Source organism: Oncorhynchus mykiss, chromosome 17 (assembly GCF_013265735.2).
Source record: "Oncorhynchus mykiss isolate Arlee chromosome 17, USDA_OmykA_1.1, whole genome shotgun sequence".
NCBI lineage: Eukaryota > Metazoa > Chordata > Actinopteri > Salmoniformes > Salmonidae > Oncorhynchus > Oncorhynchus mykiss.
Genome location: NC_048581.1, coordinates 34,167,038 through 34,181,966, shown reverse-complemented (window position 1 = coordinate 34,181,966; position 14,929 = coordinate 34,167,038). Strand labels below are relative to the sequence as shown.

General features: G+C 44.3%; 1 protein-coding gene across 1 annotated transcript in view; it reads right to left on the bottom strand.

Moving 5' to 3' along the window:
* Window positions 1-8,891, bottom strand: part of LOC110493775 (potassium voltage-gated channel subfamily H member 1) — a 60,609-nt gene extending 51,718 nt beyond the window's left edge. The window contains exons 1-7 of the mRNA XM_021568248.2: window positions 8,424-8,891; window positions 5,487-5,610; window positions 4,392-4,498; window positions 4,143-4,271; window positions 3,508-3,626; window positions 1,812-1,979; window positions 1,129-1,353 (exon numbers count right to left, since the gene is read on the bottom strand). Of these exons, the coding sequence (XP_021423923.1) occupies window positions 1,129-1,353; window positions 1,812-1,979; window positions 3,508-3,626; window positions 4,143-4,271; window positions 4,392-4,498; window positions 5,487-5,610; window positions 8,424-8,496 (945 nt within the window). The 5' untranslated portion in view covers window positions 8,497-8,891. The remainder of the gene's footprint in view (window positions 1-1,128; window positions 1,354-1,811; window positions 1,980-3,507; window positions 3,627-4,142; window positions 4,272-4,391; window positions 4,499-5,486; window positions 5,611-8,423) is intronic.
* Window positions 8,892-14,929: the final 6,038 nt, after the last annotated feature.

Sequence of the window (14,929 nt, the reverse complement as noted above, 5' to 3'; positions counted from 1 at the left end):
CTTGGCCAACGCCAGCAGTCCCTATGGATGGGACGTGAAATCCCTAGAGACATTTCAAGTCACAAATAATTCAAACGGACTCAAAATGACTCTCCCTATGTGAGCTTTCATCAGTGCAGATGAAGATTCCCAGCACTGAAGCGACACTTGAAGTCTGCTGTAAATTAAGAATAACGCTTGAGTTAATTTATCTGAGGAGAGGCGCTTCGCTTCAGTAAACCGAGCTTGGGGTTGTGTTGTTGAACCAAAACCCAAACTAGTTGTGAATAGCGGTCATAGTCAATTCCACAGTCTGTGTCAAATCAAATCAAATCTTATTGGTCACCTACACATGTTTAGCAGATGTTATTGCAGGTGTAGTGAAATGCTTGTGTTTCTAGCTCCGACAGTGCAGTAATATCTAACAAGTAATATCTAACCATTTCACAACATATACCCAATACACACACATCTAAGTAAAGGAAGGATGAATTAAGAACATATAAAATATATGACGAGCAATGTCTGAGCGGCATAGACTAAGATACAGTAGAATAGAATACAGTATATACATATCTGTATTACGCTACAACGATGTGGTGAGCTCTCCAAGAGTCAACGATGTGGTGAGCTTTCCAAGAGTCAACGATGTGGTGAGCTTTCCAAGAGTCAACGATGTGGTGAGCTTTCCAAGAGTCAACGATGTGGTGAGCTTTCCAAGAGTCAACGATGTGGTGAGCTTTCCAAGAGTCAACGATGTGGTGAGCTTTCCAAGAGTCAACGATGTGGTGAGCTTTCCAAGAGTCAAAGATGTGGTGAGCTTTCCAAGAGTCAACGATGTGGTGAGCTTTCCAAGAGTCAACGATGTGGTGAGCTTTCCAAGAGTCAACGATGTGGTGAGCTTTCCAAGAGTCAACGATGTGGTGAGCTTTCCAAAAGTCAACGATGTGGTGAGCTTTCCAAGAGTCAACGATGTGGTGAGCTTTCCAAGAGTCAACGATGTGGTGAGCTTTCCAAGAGTCAACGATGTGGTGAGCTTTCCAGATCCATAAAACAATGTGTGTGTCTGTCTGTGTGTCTGTCTGTGTGTCTTCATCCATATCCATCCATCCACAAACACAGACCCCAGTTAACTAACAAACCACTGACCTCGTCAACATTCTCGAAGGCATTGATGACGTCGTACGGCAGGCAGGAGAGCAGGTCGATGACGAACCATGTCTTGACGTAGTTCATCCGGATCAGTTTGGGGTCCGAGATGACCTCTCCGGCTGGCCCCACAAACGTGGTATGGAAGTTGAGCACGATGTCCACCAGAAAGATGACATCCACGATGCTGTCCACCACCAGCCAGGTGACGTTGTTCTGCTTGGTCTGGAGGATTAGAGTAGAGAATCTTTATTACTTAAGTAGTAGAGTAGAGAATCTTTATTACTTAAGTAGTAGAGTAGATCATCTTTATTACTTAAGTAGTAGAGTAGAGAATATTTACTTAAGTAGTAGAGTAGAGAATCTTGATTACTTAAGTAGTAGAGTAGAGAATCTTTATTACTTAAGTAGTAGAGTAGAGAATCTTTATTATTTAAGTAGTAGAGTAGAAAATGAATATAAGTTATCCCTGAGTGGCAATTTACAGCTGGTACATAGTCAATAAAATACACACAAACAGAGTAAAAATTAAAAATAAACAGTTTGCTGAGGTTCGGTTTGGAGTTTAGAGTAAGGGTTAAGGTTAGGGTAAGGGTTAAGGTTAGGGTTAAGGTTAGGGTTAAGGTTAGGGTTAAGGTAAGGGTAAGGGTTAGGGTTAGTGAGTAGTTGAATGGAGTTTAGACCTTGAATGAGACGTTGTAGGGCACCATGATGGCTGTGTAGAAGGTCAGGATGAGGATGACCCAGTCCCAGGTGGTCTTGAAGGCGCAGTAGTGGAGGATGATGTGGGGAGGAGTTTTAGGCGTCTCCTGCTTGTACTGCGGGAGGATGTCTGAGCCCAGCTGGAGGACCTAAGTTTGGTTAAGAAACGGTTGGTAACGAGTCACGAATGAGTCAATGTTTTGGCAGCTTAATTAGCCTGGTGGAACCAGCCTGATCGCTAAGTAGAATCGTGACCGCGATCAGGCTGGTTCCACCAGGCTGACACTGAATTGGACCAGTGTGTAATTTGTTGCTCCTGCTATTCACCATTCCATGTGTGCATTTTTACTTAGTGTACACAAAAAATATGACAACATTTTAGTTTGTTATGACAATGGCTCTTATTGTATGAGAGCGATAACTTTGACATAACACTCATAATATAAAATAGTAAGTCATGGCAATATAATGACCACATTCTGTCATCTTTTGGACCACACAAAGACAGTTTAGTGTTGCCTTGATTTCATCTCTCGGTATCTCTTGGATAGTGTGACATATCTCTCTATCCCAATCAATATAACATACAAAATAAGAGTGGAATTCCTCTCTCCCTCACATATTTTTTTAATAAATTGATGGGACTTTCCAGGATCAACAAATAAACAAATGGTAGCCATTTTGTTTTACCTAAGCTAGCAATCACATCTCCCCATTAGTAAACAGAGCACCTTATCTGACCATCTAAACACAATTAGCTTTTCCACTATTTTTCAAGAAACAGGATGTTGCTAGAAGATGGTGGTGGTAAGACATCTTGGACTAGTCCCAGAAGATGTCAGAGGAGATATCTACCCAAACAGTCAGTCCCCTTGGGATATCAGAGGACTAGAGGCTTTATTTCTAGCCTTCGCGATTTTCAGAGGACTAAGGATTATTCAATCAAACCAGCATTGCAGTATGGCATATACACTGTAGACAGTAGCATAGACGGCTCCATTATTCAGAGTAAAAAGAGTGTACAGTAATAATCGAGTCCGTAAACAAGTCAAACATTGCTGAGGCAGACTTAATTGAATCCTGCTCTTGTCGACATCTCGGTCCTTTTATGCACTGATTGTAAGTTAGTGCACTGATTGTAAGTCACTCTGAATGAGAGAGTCTGCTAAATGAGTAATGTAAATGTACATTTAGGTTACACAACTCCACAGCAAAGGTCATAGGACAGGGTTCCCCAATGGGCTGCCCACGGGACAAATTATTTGTCAAATACTATATCTGTTTCAGCTTCTTGCGGTCAATTTGCAGTGTACAAATAATTTATAATTATGTTCCTGCCCCCCGACCATGCGCTCAAGCCCACAGCTGAATGTAATTGGGGACTTCTGCCATAAGGGTTTATGGTCAGGACTATATATAGAGTGATCCTTCATATTAGAGTTGTGTCTGTCTGCAGAGTTACAGTTGCCCAGGTGGCCAAGGGCTTGCGGTCAACTGCTTGGGAACTGAAAGACACACTTAATTTATCTCAGAAGTAGCGAGTGAGTTTGGGGACAGGATTAGGCATTTCATCTGAAGCTAAACAGAAGCGGGCTTGGAAATATGAGACGGTTGCTCCTTCCAGAAACACTTAGGCGGATGAGTGCTTATCAACAGGGACAGAGGCACACACTCTACCTCAGCCAGACGAGAGTGCTTGTGGACGTTCTCGCCCTTGTGGACGGTGGGCGCCAGCTGCTGCAACACTCCCCGGCTGCTGGTCAGAGCCCGTGTGAGTCGAGCGAATTTACCCCATCCTGAATGACAGAGTCAAAGAAATGTGGAACACCAAATCAACCCATATCCACTCCCTTTAGCCTTGAAATCAAGACGGAATCATGCTGCATTTCAACAAATGTGACACAGAGCTAAATTCAGTCTGAATTTGGCACATCTATAAATCTGTAAATCTTAAAAGATTTGATAGGTGTACTCAGTATTGCAGAAATGCTTCATAGCTTATTAGATGGCAAATGCAACTATTACCATATGCATATACCTATCCATCTCTTTCAGGTCTACATGAACTGCCTAAAGACAAGGGCTAGCTAGTGGTTGATTCGGAATTATGAGAAAGTCCAACATCACTGGCTCAAATTATCAGACAAAAATGGAAGTCGTAATGTGAAATGCTGCACTGTGGTATTTCTCTCAATAATGTCAGCAAACCACATTTGTAGCTCTCCAAAACCAATTGTATCTACTATCCTCAGCTTGATCCTGTCCTCATTAGAATCTTCCTTAGATTGTCTAAAACTCAGTGTCACGCCAACCTTTCACAGAGTCATCCTCAATGGGCTGTTTGAACGCAGTGATGTCACTGAAGGTGCACAGAAACAACACCACCTTGTCCTGCTCATTCCTGATAGGAGCAATCTTTACAAAGAACCACACCGGCATCCCTGTAGGAAACACAAAATTATGTCATGATATCTGTTCATATTCTAATGTATCTCATAAGTAATTGATGTAGCAATTACATTCGACATGATTCAATCAACAGAGAGCAAAGAAACACTTACGATTCTTCTTATACATGAGGATTTCGAACGAATTCATCTCATAATTCTCAAAGGTCTGTTGCACTTTCCCACCCGTCTCCTTGTCTGTGAGCTCCCCATACATGAAACTGAAAATGGCATTGTTGGTGCTAATTCACATACAACACAAATAAAACTGGATAATACATTCGGATCCTTGAAACGAATTATCCAAGCTACAAAGACCTCACGAAAAACATTGCGGCTCACAAATATCATGGTTAAGCCATCTGCATAAGCACTGTTCACGGCGAATGTCATGTTGAATTGACAGAGGCACATTTGAATTCCTTAGTGCCTATAGCGTTTTCTCCCATTCCAAAACACTTGACTGCTGTAGACTGAAATAACCCGAATTTGCATGGAACAAACATTGTCAGCTTATGTCTTATTTGTATTGGAGTAACAATATGATTACTAATGTATAGAATGTACTGTGTGTTTATACGTTTATGGGCCAGTCTCCCGAACCCAGATTAAGCCTATTCCTGGAATAAAAATCCCTTTTACTATATATTTTCCATTGAGTATGCCTTTAAATTGGGCAATCTGCAGTTCAGACAATAAAGCGGGCACCCTGCCATTGTTTTTGGTTAATAAGCTATGGGATGGGGCTTAGAGAAATTTTACCACTCTCAAATTCATGGACAGCGCTATGGATACAAAGATTGACCATCTGGGGTATTAAAATGATTGTTTTTACCATGTTTTGAGGCTATACAGTGTTTGTTTACAATAAGAATCTTTACAAACAAAGGAGTAAAAAAAGCTTTTATTTTGGGTTCTGATGGGGTATGACATTTGAACAGCTAATGAGGCATCTATAAGTTATATTCAAGTAACAATGGGTATATATTATCATTTAAATATAAAAACGGATGTAGCAAATGCAGGTTGCCCCTTTAAATCCAGGTGTAGGTTTAATCTGGGTCCAGGAAACCAGCCCGATATGTTTATATGTTCATGTAGATATACTGTATTTATACTCTACTGTATAGAGTACTGTACTGTATTGCTGTCAGTGAAACAAAATGCTGACCCACAAAATCAGTGGTGCCATAATGCAGTCATAAGTACCTGCAGGTGCTACTTTTCTGCATGACCTCAGCACGGTGGTAACCGGAGAGCTTGCAGAAGCCGTCGTTGCTGTACACAATGGGCCAGTCCACAATCTGGGCATTGCCCAGAACAAAGTTGGTATCTGCCCAGGGAGGGAAAACAACATGAAACCTTTTTCAGAAAGAACTGATAGAAACTACTACAGCACTATTAACTGTCTGGTAACTCATTATTTGACTTGGACGTTATAAGGTTATAGGCATGTCTTTATTTCATGAAATCATTATTGTACTTTTACATTTAATTTGAAAACATGGCTCAAATCTATCCAAAGCTATACACATAAGTTATCTGTGGTTCCTCGTGTGTAAGATGACAGTTGATGATAGTTTTTTTTTATTACGAATATGTTGTTGTTAGAATGATATATTATTGGATGTAATGTATTGGTATTTTGTATTGTTTTAGTGAGTATGTGTATTGTGGCTGTGTAACTGCCCTTACTTACCTGCCCTGGGACTATGGGTACAAATTAGCTTTTGGCTAACCCGGGTATGTTTACATAGATGTTGCATTATTGTAATATTGATGTTGATTGTGTTTTGTACCTTATATTATAAAAATAAATATATCAAAATAAATGTTTAATCAAAATTGGTAGTCAGCTAACAAGTTAGAGTTAGGTAAAACCAAGTGTTACTGTAATGCTGAGCATTACGGCATATTGTTGAGTAATAACTTACCATCTACACATCGTACATCTATTTTCTATCTAGATAAATATCAGGCAGACAAATTAGCGCACTGTAAAATAAAGTGCAACCCAAAACACGGCTGAGGACACAGCTATTACAATTGTGAGGTATTTTAGTACGTTTGAACCATACTTCTAAATATGTACTGCCAACTATAGTATGTGAATGTAGAATTTATTGGACATGAAATACATGTCGAACTCCACTATAGAAGCAGGTGAAAGGAAGCATCTGAAGCTTTGCCATGATGATATACAGCATATTGGCAAAGATGTTTTACTTGTTGTGGAAATTGAATCCGAGGCTACTGCAACAAGGTTGAGAGAAGAGGGAAAACGTGACAGTGAAAAATCCAACACTTTCACTGTTGTCTTACCAAGGATAGTTCTATTATGGCTAGACCCCGGCCGATATTACTAATACATCCTCTGCCAATATTATCGGTCAATATTAACCTGATTATTTCATACTTTTTCATTTGCAGAAATCTACTACATTGAACCAGTTGGATCTTAGACAGTGTTTAAAGGGGTCACAATACAACACCACAAATCCCTCTTGTGTAGTATTGAACAGATTCAGTATTGGACAGATTCAGGCGCCGGTATCCATTGTACCACAACTTTAAGCCTGGTAAATGGGGTCTTGTCTGTTTCAGTGCAACCTGACTAACATTACCATTGGCTGGGGCAGTGGTGCCAATCATTATAACATTGTCTATCATTGGCTCGGTAGGCAGTGATACAGCGGTAGCAGTGACCTCAGAAGGTGCTGTGTTTAATCGCGAGGTGTCACTTGTAAGACTACATTCATTACAGTGTCATTAAATGGCCCAGTTCTAGGTGATGAGCCAGCACATTTCAAGCAGCTGGGTGTTTTACCCTTCGACCTTAGCTGCCCCATTCCTAAAAACTCTGAGCAAACTATGAGCGGGGACTACCCCATTTGTGAAGTGGTCTTGGAACCATTATACATAACCTATGTGTCTATAATGGGGTGGGGGTAGAGAGAACATAAGATGCTTTCCTCTCTTGTCTTGCACGCTCAGGGGATGGATGTTTCAAGCGTTTCAGATCAATAGTGCTGATCTAGGATCAGGTCCACCCTGTCATCTTATTCATTGTGATCTAAAAGGCAATAAACGCTGATCCTAAATCCCCCATTACAGTATACTTAATCTCGCTCTTATCTTAAGAAAATATGTATTCTTCATACATATTGACAACACAGCCCGACATGAGACCATCCCGAGACCATCACAGACATTGGGTATGTCAAACATAATGTTTCACAAGACTGACACAACGCCTTGAAAACATGGGGAGCAGTAGGGAAACTGGAGGGAGTTTATCTACTAGAGAATATTCCACATAGGATAGTATCAGGAATGAAAACTGGGAAAGCAAGTGCAGGGAATATTTGAGGGTGAAGCTATTCAACATATGTGATTAAAAGAAAAATGGGTCTACAGAACACAAACAAGTCTATGGCGGATGATTTGGGGAAGAACATAAAGGGGACATGACACTACTTTAAAACATTGTTTATACCTGTCTGTCTATGTGATAATGTCCAAACTGAAAAGTTAAAAAGAAAAGTGGTTAAAGCAAGAGGCAAAAAACAGTGTTAAAAACAGATAAATTAATTAACCAAAACAAAAGCTCCCGTGGCAAGCATGTCACTTTCTGAATAAGTCAACGGATTCATTTTGCCCAACAAGTCTGGGTGCCTCCACAAACCAACAAATTCTAGACTATCTGAAAAACACTTGTAATGTGGGTTTAAAACATGAATCGAATAAGTATGTCAAGAGGAAAATGTTAATCTACTAATTTAGTTATTTAATGCGCAAATCATGTGAAATACAGTGAATGTTTTGGTTTATTTATAGGTGCAGTAAAGGTGACTGGTAAGGAATACCAATGGTAGACACAGCTATTCATTCGAGTTGTTTGTTGTAAAGACAACATCCATTAAATGCAATTAGTTTGAATTGTTTAATCATTATTTTCATAGCATGCTGGCTGTATACATGTATAAATCAAATAGGCTAATCAAAAATGTTTAAAAACGGTGTCAATGGAGGGTTAGTTGTCCTGGGAGTTGTGGCTATAATTAAATGCATGTTTTTCAATGATTGGCCAATAGGCTATCATCCACAGTGTTTCTTCCTACAAAATAAAAACGAACACATTCCTACCATTGGATCGTCGGACGATGTTCTCGAGAAAAGTGTTTTGTGGGGCCACAAGTCCTCGACGTCCACCTGCCATTCCGTCTTGTCATTCAACGTCGGTAAGAAGAGAACGCTTTTAGAGTGAAAGGATGTCTGAAGTGTCCGTAGGACGATACAGCTGCTCAAATCTCCGCTCTGCTGCTTTCACGGTCCCTGTTCTGCTTAGAAATGATGAGCGGAAGAATCCCTCACCTCATGCTGTTCGACGGCACGTTCCGTGGCTGTGCTCCCCCTGTTGAAGACGGGATGCATGCAGAGAGCGCATCACCTGTCTCTCGTCTGACATCTTTGCACATGGATACCCCAACCGGGTACCCTCACCCCCACAATCCTGCGTTTGGGCTATGAAGCACAGGTTAGGCTTTCACCTGGAACCCAAAAATTGAAAACTGACTGGAAATTAGATTTTTTTTTTGCGCAGTGGAAAATAACACAGCTTGCACTTCACACTGGTTGGTTGTGCGTCCTCCTCGCCTTTTTTTGATGCATGAACATGGGTTTATAGGCCACTGTAGGGAATTCGAGGAGGTAGCCTGTATTCAGAAGTGCAAGGACTGGCATCCCAAGGACGCCACACATTTGGACACAACACACACACACACACACACACACAGAGAGACAGAGGGAACAGGGTTGGGTAGGTTAGGCTACTTTCTAAATGTAATGTGTTAGTTACTAGTTACCTGTCCAGAATTTCAATCAGTGACATAACTTTTGGATTACACCAAACTCAGTAACTAATCTGATTATTTTCAGTTACTCTTAGATTACTTTCCCTTTAAAGGAACACTCCACCCAAAAACTCTTGGTATTTGTTTTATTAGTCCATTGTTGATATAGTCCCAAAATGTTTGGCATCATACCAGCTGTATTTCTGTATTTTTAAAGTTATAGATCTTGAAAACTTGATTGCTGATATGCAAAACATTTTGGGACTATATGAACAATGTACCAATGAAACAAATACCAAAAGAGTTGTAGAAGAAGACAAAAAGGATCCATCAAACTCATTTGGTATGTCATCATAGTGGTCGCTGACTTGTGGTCAGACTTGCTCAGGTGGAACAAGCTTAAAAACGTTTTCCAGGACTGCCTTGAATGTCATTGAGACAACAAAGGTCTTAGTGTTTTTTCCCCACACAAACATGCTTTCTGAATTTAAAAGTAGTTCCTGAATTTAAAAAGTATCTGAAATCTAATTACAATATTTTTTGCGGGTAACATATAATCAGTTACTGAGAGAGATAAGATAGTCCTTCCTAGTGGTTTCCCCGAGTTCAATACGGCACCATCGATTATCTCATTCTATAGGGCTTATTCAGATTGAAGAGAGCTGTAGCATAGTGACGAAATTACATAAATTATGTTATGTGACAAAAGTGTCATGTATTGTCATGTTGTGTCTTGTTTCTGTCCTTTCCCTTCACCCTGTCTCCCTCTGCTGGTCGTTATTAGGTTACCTTTTCTCCCCCTCTTTCCCCCAGCTGTTCCTTGTCTCCTCCTAACTACCTCGTCACCCCTTTTCCCACCTGTTCCCTTTTTCCCTCTGATTAGTCCTCTATATCTCTCTCTGTTTTTGTTCCTGTCTTTGTCGGATTCTTGTTTGTGTTTTTCATGCCTGAACCAGACTATCGTCATGTTTGCTGCAACCTTGTCCTGTCCTGTCGGAATCTGCCGGTCCATCTGAGCCTACCTATGTTTTGTTATTAAAGAAGTTCTGTTTACGTTAATTCGCTTTTGGGTCCTCATTCACGCACCGTAACAGAAGAATCCGACCAAGAATGGACCCAGCGACTTCGGATCCTCTCCACTCAGCCGTCGAGATCCAGGGAGCGATGCTAGGCAGACACGAGCAGGAATTGTCTGCTGCTCGACATGCCGTTGAGACCCTGGCCACCCAAGTCTCCAACCTCACAGAACAGGTTCACCATCTCCGCCTCGATCCACCGGCCACTTCCAGGGCTTTCGAATCTCCGGAGCCCAGAATCAATAACCCGCCGTGTTACTCTGGGGAGCCCACTGAATGCCGCTCGTTCCTCACCCAGTGTGATATTGTGTTTTCTCTCCAGCCCAACACTTACTCCAGGAGCACTGCTCGTGTCGCCTACGTCATATCTCTCCTTACTGGACGGGCTCGTGAGTGGGGCACGGCAATCTGGGAGGCAAGGGCTGAGTGTACTAACCAGTATCAGGACTTTAAGGAGGAGATGATACGGGTTTTTGATCGATCTGTTTTTGGGGAGGAGGCTTCCAGGGCCCTGTCTTCCCTATGTCAAGGTAATCGATCCATAACAGACTACTCTATTGAGTTTCGCACTCTTGCTGCCTCCAGTGGCTGGAACGAGCCGGCTTTGCTCGCTCGTTTTCTGGAGGGTCTCCGCGCAGAGGTAAAGGATGAGATTCTCTCCCGGGAGGTTCCTTCCAGCGTGGATTCCTTGATTGAACTCGCTATTCGCATTGAGCGACGGGTTGATCTTCGTCACCGAGCTCGTGGAAAGGAGCTCGCGTTCTCCGTTGCCCCCCTCTCCGCATCACTACCATCTTCCTCTGCCGGCTCGGGTGCTGAGCCTATGCAGCTGGGAGGTATCCGCATCTCGACTAAGGAGAGGGAACGGAGAATCACCAACCGCCTCTGTCTCTATTGCGGTTCTGCTGGTCATTTTGTCACTTCATGTCCAGTAAAAGCCAGAGCTCATCAGTAAGCGGAGGGCTACTGGTGAGCGCTACTACTCCTGTCTCTCCTTCAAGATCCTGCACTACCTTGTCGGTCCATCTACGCTGGACCGGTTCGTCAGCTTCCTGCAGTGCCTTAATAGACTCTGGGGCGGAGGGCTGTTTTATGGACGAGACCTGGGCTCGGGAACATGACATTCCTCTCAGACAGTTAAGGGAGTCCACGGCCTTGTTCGCCCTGGATGGTAGTCCTCTCCCCAGGATTCAGCGTGAGACGCTACCTTTAACCCTCACTGTTTCTGGTAATCATAGCGAAACCATTTCTTTTTTAATTTTTCGTTCACCTTTTACACCTGTTGTTTTGGGCCATCCCTGGCTAGTTTGTCATAATCCTTCCATTAATTGGTCTAGTAATTCTATCCTCTCCTGGAACGTCTCTTGTCATGTGAAATGTTTAATGTCTGCTATCCCTCCTGTTTCCTCTGTCTCTTCTTCACAGGAGGAGCCTGGTGATTTGACAGGGGTGCCGGAGGAATATCACGATCTGCGCACGGTGTTTAGTCGGTCCAGGGCCACCTCTCTTCCCCCACACCGGTCGTATGATTGTAGTATTGATCTCCTTCCGGGAACCACTCCCCCCCGGGGTAGACTATACTCTCTGTCGGCTCCCGAACGTAAGGCTCTCAAAGATTATTTGTCTGTAGCTCTTGCCGCCGGTACCATAGTCCCCTCCTCCTCTCCCGCCGGAGCGGGGTTTTTTTTTGTTAAGAAGAAGGACGGGTCCCTGCGCCCCTGCATAGATTATTGAGGGCTGAATGACATAACAGTGAAGAATCATTATCCGCTTCCTCTTATGTCTTCAGCCTTCGAGATCCTGCAGGGAGCCAGGTTTTTCACTAAGTTGGACCTTCGTAACGCTTACCATCTCGTGCGCATCAGGGAGGGGGACGAGTGGAAGACGGCGTTTAACACTCCGTTAGGGCACTTTGAATACCGGGTTCTTCCTTTCGGCCTCGCTAACGCTCCAGCTGTCTTTCAGGCATTAGTCAATGATGTCCTGAGAGACATGCTGAACATCTTTGTTTTCGTTTACCTTGACGATATCCTGATTTTTTCACCGTCACTCCAGATTCATGTTCAGCACGTTCGACGTGTCCTCCAGCGCCTTTTAGAGAATTGTCTTTTTGTGAAGGCTGAGAAGTGCTCTTTTCATGCCTCCTCCGTCACATTTCTCGGTTCTGTTATTTCCGCTGAAGGCATTAAGATGGATCCCGCTAAGGTCCAAGCTGTCATTGATTGGCCCGTCCCTAAGTCACGCGTCGAGCTGCAGCGCTTTCTCGGCTTCGCGAACTTCTATCGTCGTTTCATCCGTAATTTCGGTCAGGTGGCAGCTCCTCTCACAGCCCTTACTTCTGTCAAGACGTGCTTTAAGTGGTCCGTTTCCGCCCAGGGAGCTTTTTATCTCCTCAAGAATCGTTTTACATCCGCACCTATCCTTGTTACACCTGACGTCACTAGACAGTTCGTTGTCGAGGTTGACGCGTCAGAGGTGGGCGTGGGAGCCATTCTTTCTCAGCGCTCCCTCTCTGACGACAAGGTCCACCCTTGCGCGTATTTTTCTCATCGCCTGTCGCCGTCGGAACGTAACTATGATGTGGGAAACCGCGAACTGCTCGCCATCCGCTTAGCCCTAGGCGAATGGCGACAGTGGTTGGAGGGGGCGACCGTTCCTTTTGTCGTTTGGACTGACCATAGGAACCTTGAGTACATCCGTTCTGCCAAACGACTTAATGCGCGTCAGGCGCGCTGGGCGCTGTTTTTCGCTCGTTTCGAGTTCGTGATTTCTTATCGTCCGGGCTCTAAGAACACCAAGCCTGATGCTTTATCTCGTCTCTTCAGTTCTTCAGTAGCCTCCACTGACCCCGAGGGGATTCTCCCTGAGGGGCGTGTTGTCGGGTTGACTGTCTGGGGAATTGAGAGGCAGGTAAAGCAAGCACTCACTCAAACTCCGTCGCCGCGCGACGCATGACACGCGTCGCTTCGTGGCTGCTTGTTCGGTCTGCGCGCAGACTAAGTCCGGTAACTCCCCTCCTGCCGGCCGTCTCAGGCCGCTTCCCATTCCCTCTCGACCGTGGTCTCACATCGCCTTAGATTTTGTCACCGGACTGCCTTCGTCAGCGGGGAAGACTGTTATTCTTACGGTTGTCGACAGGTTCTCTAAGGCGGCTCATTTTATTCCCCTTGCTAAGCTTCCTTCTGCTAAAGAGACGGCACAAATCATCATCGAGAATGTTTTCAGAATTCATGGCCTTCCGTCAGACGTCGTTTCGGACAGAGGTCCGCAATTCACGTCTCAATTTTGGAGGGAGTTTTGCCGTTTGATTGGGGCTTCCGTCAGTCTCTCTTCCGGCTTTCACCCCCAGTCTAACGGTCAAGCAGAACGGGCCAATCAGACTATTGGTCGCATCTTACGCAGTCTTTCTTTTCGCAACCCTGCGTCTTGGTCAGAACAGCTCCCCTGGGCAGAATACGCCCACAACTCGCTTCCTTCGTCTGCGACCGGGCTATCTCCTTTTCAGAGTAGCCTCGGGTACCAGCCTCCGCTGTTCTCATCTCAGTTCGCCGAGTCCAGCGTCCCCTCCGCTCAGGCTTTTGTCCAACGTTGCGAGCGCACCTGGAAGAGGGTCAGGTCTGCACTTTGCCGTTATAGGGCGCAGACTGTGAGAGCTGCTAATAAGCGTAGAACTAAGAGTCCTAGATATTGTCGCGGTCAGAGAGTTTGGCTCTCCACTCAGAACCTTCCCCTTAAGACCGCTTCTCGCAAGTTGACCCCGCGGTTCATTGGTCCGTTCCGTATTTCTCGGATCATTAATCCTGTCGCAGTGCGACTTCTTCTTCCGCGATATCTTCGTCGCGTCCACCCGGTCTTCCATGTCTCCTGTGTCAAGCCCGTTCTTCGCGCCCCCGCTCGTCTTCCCCCCCCCCCCATCCTTGTCGAGGGCACACCCATCTACAGGGTCCGTAGGATTTTGGACATGCGTCCTCGGGGCCGTGGTCATCAGTACCTAGTAGATTGGGAGGGGTACGGTCCTGAGGAGAGGAGTTGGGTTCCCTCTCGGGACGTGCTGGACCGTGCGCTGATCGATGATTTCCTCCGTTGCCGCCAGGTTTCCTCCTCGAGTGCGCCAGGAGGCGCTCGGTGAGTGGGGGGGTACTGTCATGTATTGTCATGTTGTGTCTTGTTTCTGTCCTTTCCCTTCACCCTGTCTCCCTCTGCTGGTCGTTATTAGGTTACCTTTTCTCCCCCTCTTTCCCCCAGCTGTTCCTTGTCTCCTCCTAACTACCTCGTCACCCCTTTTCCCACCTGTTCCCTTTTTCCCTCTGATTAGTCCTCTATATCTCTCTCTGTTTTTGTTCCTGTCTTTGTCGGATTCTTGTTTGTGTTTTTCATGCCTGAACCAGACTATCGTCATGTTTGCTGCAACCTTGTCCTGTCCTGTCGGAATCTGCCGGTCCATCTGAGCCTACCTATGTTTTGTTATTAAAGAAGTTCTGTTTACGTTAATTCGCTTTTGGGTCCTCATTCACGCACCGTAACAAAAAGACCCCTGATCTTGGGTAAACAGTTTCTCTTTATGAAATTGTACTATGACCTCTGCTAAGAAGTCTGCACCCGTATGGCAATGGTGGTATAGTCCACTTACCCCACCCCCCCAAAAAAATAAAAAAAATATGTTTTGGCCATTGAATAGATGGCTACATTACAGGAAAGTACATGTAAGCAAGACTGTTTTGTA